The 7,038-nt window shown below is 41.0% G+C and overlaps 1 protein-coding gene across 5 annotated transcripts in view; it reads left to right on the forward strand.

The window, feature by feature from the left end:
* Positions 1-7,038, forward strand: part of runx1t1 (RUNX1 partner transcriptional co-repressor 1) — a 61,036-nt gene that overhangs the window by 44,791 nt on the left and 9,207 nt on the right. For all 5 annotated transcript variants that reach the window (XM_032536358.1, XM_032536352.1, XM_032536356.1 and 2 more), the window contains exons 4-5: positions 1,421-1,510; positions 5,446-5,627. In XM_032536358.1, the coding sequence (XP_032392249.1) occupies positions 1,421-1,510; positions 5,446-5,627 (272 nt within the window). The remainder of the gene's footprint in view (positions 1-1,420; positions 1,511-5,445; positions 5,628-7,038) is intronic.

Consider the following 7,038-nt stretch of genomic DNA (forward strand, 5'->3'; position numbering starts at 1 on the left):
CATATCTCTCTCTCTCTCCCCCTCTCATCCTCTCCAGCTCTCTGTCTCTCTGTCCCTCCCCTTGCCTTATTGAAAAGAGTGACACCGTTAATTAGCTAGTTGTGTGCTGGGGAGAGGGAGAGAGGGAGACTCGGGAGGTTTCACTAGCTGTCAAGAACAGCCCCTACGCAATCTGGGTGAACAGATGTAAGGCTGAACGTAACAAAATTCAGGTCTGGGAAATAAACACAGAGTGTGTGGGGAGGAAAAAATCATATTGGCTGCTTTTTATAATGTTCTCCGTCTCGCTTGATTCATTTTTTGTTCTTGTTTGTATTTTTGCTTGTTATATAGCAGATTCTTCTCCCATGTGCACACTCATCTCTTTCTTCTCTCTTTCTTACTCTTTCTCTCTGCTCTGAATCACTAGAATATAGTTCATGTTGAAAATTAAAAATAGTGTCAGTCACTGCTGTCTTGTCAGCCATTAATATGAGTTACAGGCAACCAAAGAAGGAGAGAATTTCTTTGGGTTGACAAACTGAAATGTATAACCTACTTTGGACCCCCCACTACTCCAAACACACACTCCTCCTGTTTTCAACAATACAGAGAAAAACACAAATACCCTCTAACTCTAAATATACCGCGCCCTCTCTATCTTGCACATTTTCCTGGTCCATAACATATTTTGGTCACCTTGGTCACCTTATCTGGTCTTTGAAAATTGCCAGACAGTTATTCGGTTGGCACTGATGGAAACTGATGGAGAGATGTAGCAAAGACGTGAAGCGTTATGACGCAAGTGTATAATGTACTGTGTTGATAAGGACAGGGGTGCCATGCATGTATCCGACATAAGCATATGTGCAAACAAGTAAATGATGGGAAACAAAAAAGAACCAAGTTGTGTGTTGTATGTATGTATTTAATTGGACAAACACATAGGACACACATTATGGAATACACTCCGAATATGAGCACAGCTTTCTTCATGTTACAGCTGACTTTAACATATAAAATTCTTTAACTTTCTATTCATAATAACAAACAAGAAGACCTGAGCTGATGTGAAAATAAACTGAAATGTAAAAAAAAACTATTCAATTGCATGTAAATGTTTAGGTAAAGTGATTTTAAATGAGTTAATAATTTAAAAGAGGTTTGGCAAAAAATAAAATAATAATTAGGAAAATGTCTTCCTCATGCAGCATATTTTTTGATGATGGGACTCCTGCATGTGTATTTGTTTTGTTAATTGAAGCGATGTGCAAAGTGATGTGCGTCTTTGTTTTCTGTGGCTCTTTTCACTGCGGCCTACCCATGTGCTTCCAATTCACTCCGGGTCAGGATGTAGCTTAGCTTCCAATAAGTAATATTATCACTTAATGCCTTCCACATGGATTCATGTGTTTTCTCTCTGTCTCTCTCTCTCCTCCAGAATTCCACACTAACCATCGAAGAATTTCACTCCAAGCTCCAAGAAGCCACCAACTTCCCTCTGCGACCTTTTGTCATACCCTTCTTGAAGGTAGATATTTCAATTTGCAGTTACTACAGAAGGTTTGTCTAGAAAACATTAAGCAAGCCCAGAAGTTTCTCCCTATTTTTGGTATTTCTTGTTGTCTTTCAATTGTACCGAATCTGTCTCCTTCTTCCTTCTCACTCAGTTTCTCTGCAATTTCACAAAATACTGTTGCTCTCGTTCTGTCTCTCATACTTTTTTTCTTTCTCTTGCTCAATCTGTCGGTTTTCAGTACTTCTCCAAATGCATGAGTCACGTTCAACTATAATTCTTCTGTACAATGTTTGAACTGCAAGAAGTTGTTTTTTTTTGTTAGAAACTTGCTTAACGTGTGCTGGAACAGAGCACAACGTGTGTGTTTGTGGCTCGATGACAACGTCCCCTTTCATGTGCTCCTTTCCAGCCTCCTCCATCACTTTCTCTAAGGCTCGTTTTATCAACGATTCTACGTCCCACTAAGCTACATTCCCAGCGAGTATTTCCCATTTTCAGCCGTTAGCGTGCTATATTACGTGAGGAAGGAGCACTCTTTTAAGCATCTAGTCGTGCCGTTGCTTCAGCCCATTTGTTGCCGGTCGCCTTTTTTTTCCAGTCGCCAACAGCACAGCTCACATCTCTTTATTCCAGTCTGGGAGATAAAAATGAAGAGGGATGGTGGATTTTCTGTTTGTTATCTATGTGGCCATTTATGTGCATTTGGGCTGTTCATGTCAGATAGGTGGATATTCTGAATGTCTGCACGATTTAAGGAGCTAAAGCAGTCTGGAGGTGAGACTGGCGGCGGTTGTATGATTTGTTTTGGTAGTCAAAGATGACAAATGGGACTGGGGGTCTATATTGAGGGATGCACTGTGCAGCTGCAGCAGCAGTTCAGATTGTGTTATGGGGTCTAGGTGAAGCTGAGATCAATATCACTGTGGTACTGAGAGATGGAGAGCAGGGAGGGCCATGGCATTTAACACAGAGCTCATTTGTTTCTATTACAGGCTCTGTTTTGTTTTCTCACTTTTTTTCCCCCCTCAATCCTCTTCTCAATTCCTTCGCCTACGTCTTGCTTTTTATCTTTTATCCATTCCTTATCTAGCCATCTCTACTCTGCCCTGTGTGTTTGTGTCTGACTGACTGACAGGCATGAGGTAAATGTTAATTGTGAAAACAAGATAGTCGGTTCTCCCTGAGCACAAAATCATCACACCTTACACTGTCTGTATGCATGTGTATGGGTGCATTTGCAGAGGATGTGTGAATATAATATAAGCCTGTGAACTGACATTCACAAGCCTATATTATCCACGGAGGTCCTGCGTTGATGTAGTATTGGTCCCACTAGTACCGCTGTTACTGTTAACGACAGATACGGGGACTTTGTGTCCTCCCTGTCTCCTTCCTCACATCACTCCCTTATTCTTAAGTTTTCTTCATTTTTTTCTGCTTTGAATCACAAGGTTATTTGTTCTCCCCTATATCTTTCTGTCTTCATTGCTTTCCTGTCTCTCTTTACTGTTCCCTTATCTATCCATCCTCCAGTCTCTCCTTCCCTTCTCCTTTCCTCGCCAGATGGTTAGTGTATCACTGGGATTGCTGCGGAATCAAAGATGCAACTCTTTTTTTTTTTGTCACTCCTTCTCTGCCTCTCCACCTCCCCAGTCTAATTTTAGTGTCTTCCCACTTCGGAGCCTTTAATGCCAGCTACCATATGGTAGCAGAGAGCAGTTGGAGGTGTAAGGGAGGTTGAAGCACAGCTGCAACAATGCACGTCAGGGCTCCGAGTTTTTCATTATGCTAATGTTAGACCAAGCCAACCGGTCCAACCCTACCCCCACCCTCACCCAACCCCTTTCCCTTTCTCTTAATAATAAACCGCAAATTGGTTGGGACTTTTTACTGGAAGAAGGCAATCATAAACCACACAGCGCCAGTGACGTGATGTGTTGGCGGGACGCCTGCCACACGAGACAACAGGCTTACAGAGTAACAGTGTTTCTCTGTTTTCAAGTTAAAAGTGAGCTTATTTTAAGCCTGTCAAGTGTTTTTCTTCTGTCGTGCTGAAGTGAGAGGAGTGCTGTGTGGCAGAGGAATAAACACATTTACCTAAAGAGAGAGAAAGTTGTGATAGTGAATAATTGAAATAGGACAATATAGACGTGCAGAAGCTAAGTCTCCTAGATTTTCCTCCAACTGCGAATTACACAGAAACAGAAAGTTGATGAAGTGCAGCATAGTCTGAACCTGGCAGATTCTGAATAGTTTTTTGGCACCGTTTGACAAAATGACAGATGCAGTATTTTCACAATAAATCATCCCGGGCGAATTTTAGCTGTGGCTGCTGAACACTACTTGAAATTTTCCTTTTATGCAAGTGCAGATGTTGGTTACCATAACTGCACAGAAGCAAATCGCCATACTTTGTCATATGAAAAATGATCCAGTGTCTTCAGTGGTCTGCAGTCCTTTTTGTTAATGCATCCCACATCTCTGGCAATTAGGATGACCTCCAATTAATGAAAGATGAGTTCAGCGGGGTCAAAGCAATCTATTTTATGCTCTTTTTTCAGAGGGTAATTACGATCATAAACTATTAACGGACCATTAACTCGGGCAGGTAAAGCGAAGGCCAGCGCTTGGCATTTCTTTTACTACCAGCCAATTACTGGAGAGGGATTTTCTTATTATGAAACATAAATCCGACCAAACAAATCATGGTTGTGTTTTGCAAGTATTATTTCTGTATGCAGTTGGCAAAGACGGGATGGAATGGTCAAAGAAACAGAAGCAAATTGGTGAGTTTATGTAGGAAGGGAGAAAAGAAAGAGTAATATAAGCTCATAGATTATAAAACTAGAAAGAAGGAAAAGAAAAAACAAAGCAATAGACTGAGAGAGTGTGAGAGAGAGAGAGAGAGAGAGAGAGAGAGAGAGAGAGAGATTATGTTATTCAGGATAAAATATAGATTAACAGACCGAAAATTTACAAAGATGGCCTCTCCAAAGGCTCTTGTGATGTACCTCGTCAAAATAGCCTCCACTCTTATTCTGAACCTGCCTGACGCAACACTTTCATCTTCTTGCTTCAAAACGCACACCATCAGATGTCTTTGAAGTCAGTGCGCACATACCTGCACGACCCTGTAACTCCACACAAGAAAGCAGTTCCCCTTGTTAAGTCAAAGAGATTGAAAATAGCTGCTGTTTCTTTAAAATAAAAAAATAAAAAAATAACATAATAGTATACACCACAGAGAAACTCTTTGGGTGTTAATGCACTCTGGGTCACAGGAAATGGTGGGTTCCGTGGTAATGGGCAAACAGGGCACAGATATTGTGGAAGAAATGGATCTCAAATAGATGTTTTTAGAATGAAAATACCGGAGGAAAAACCTTTATTATACCATCCAATTTTTTTGTGCTTTAGGAGCTTTATACGTTTTTATTTTTCAGATCAAAGAGATGCATCAATCTGGTTGAATGTATCTTTGTTGTAATATTTATTATCAACAACATTATATTTTACACAAGGCAAAGTAGAACTTGTATATTCCAAGTGCATTATATACTCTGACTTTGATTATCCTTACAGCAATACAGACACATGCTGAGCGTACAACTGAATTAGCATTGTTTTGTGCAGTGCTAAATCTTAATAATTATTGTTTTCCCTACAAGATATATCTGTTGAAGACATTTAGTAAAAACAGCTCAGATCAATCTGACAGATTATTCTGTCAGATTCTGTTTGCCAAATTAGCCAAAAAGGAAGCAAAGAGCATTTTAGAGAGAGGATTGAGCAACTGAGCAGTGAGTTTTGTTCCCCATTTGTTGAAAGGCAAAAAGGCAGATGTGATATTTCTGTTTTTGCTTCTCTTTAAGAAATCAGTGTTGTCTAAAACATATGGTGCAGTTGTTGCATTCTCTCTAGTAATGCACTGATGTTTCCTTCTGTAGGCCAACCTGCCGCTCCTTCAGAGGGAGCTGCTGCACTGTGCAAGGCTGGCCAAACAGAACCCAGCTCAATACTTGGCCCAGCATGAGCAGCTGCTCCTGGACACCAGCACCACCTCCCCAGTGGACTCCTCTGAACTCCTGCTGGATGTCAACGAGAATGGCAAGAGAAGGACCCCAGACAGGTGGGTGACTCAGGAGGTCAGAACATGATCTGCTAGAATGGGACTGATTTGGTTTATACATTTAGCAGCTCCAAACATTAAAGCAGCTCAGGCTTTTCCTTCTATTATGTGATATCATGTATGGATCCCTTTGAGTCTGGTGAACCCAAACAACACTCTATAGACACAAGCTGAGCCAGTGAAAGGCAGTAGTGTGATGTGTTAATGTATGTATGGGAAGTGTCTGTCAGTGTGCCACCAGCCTCATGACGTGCTCCGGTAGACATCTCAGCTCCCCAGCTCCTGCTCTTAATGGGCCAGAACTGAGGAGAGGAGGAGATGGGAAAAGTAGACCTGGCTACACACAAACACGCACACATACACACACACACACATCCTGAGGACAGAAAAAGGGTAGGAAAGCTGTGCCTTAAAGAAAAATTATGAATGTGAATGCGTCAATTCACATTCACATGTGTATAAATATGTATATTATCTATTATCTGTTATATGTTATCTGTATGAGTTATCATTTTCTTCCATGCTTGATTGGTGTGTGTGTGTGGGTGGGGGTGTGTGTGTGTGTGTGTGTGTGTGTGCGTGCGTGTGTGTGTGTGTGTGTGTGTCTCTCTGCACTCCCCATCCCAGCCAAATCATTATGTCCATTTGTTGTCACAGACTTTGGTAATGACTCAATGTTCTCTGCTCTAATGAACAAGCAGTGAGACATGCCGTCCAGGAACACACAGCCCTGTAAAACTCTATAGTCCTCTCTCCAACAGTCTTCCCCCAAAGCAGCAGAAACGGAAACAAGCACAAACCCCGCCAGCCCAACGGCAAGAGTGTGTGCATGCTTAAGACCACGTCTTATTCCCAGCACAATAAAGTACTTTTTATTTGGTAGAGCTGCTATACCACTAAAATAATCACATCAGAATCTACATATAGATTTGTTTGCATTTTCTCCAAGAATGGTTTTACAAAGGGATTTCACTAATCAGAATAATAACTGGGATTAACAAGCCTTTAATAAATGCAATTAGCTATGCTTAGAGTGATGCAAATATCCTTTCATTAAACATTAATAAGCATTGTTTCTTGAACATAAGTTGTGAATATTTGTGTTTGTGTATTGTTTTGAGTTTGTGCCTGTGCTTCAAGTGCAGTGTGTGCTAGGTCTTTTGAAATAAAAAGTAATTCTCTTAAATACAGACAGAACGGGAGAGGAAAATGTACTTTTTATATATGCTGAGGGACAAAAATGCCAAAGCAAAATGAATAATTCTCACCTTTCTTTTCCCCCAACAGTCGGATAGGCAGACTTTTTCTGTAATACCTGCATATTTGCAGCCTGTCTGGTACATAGGGGAGTGAGCTTAGGGGAAAAGGTGTGGTGTAAATGTGTGTGTGTGAGAGAGAGAGAGAGAGAGAG

This window comes from Etheostoma spectabile, chromosome 14 (assembly GCF_008692095.1).
Source record: "Etheostoma spectabile isolate EspeVRDwgs_2016 chromosome 14, UIUC_Espe_1.0, whole genome shotgun sequence".
NCBI lineage: Eukaryota > Metazoa > Chordata > Actinopteri > Perciformes > Percidae > Etheostoma > Etheostoma spectabile.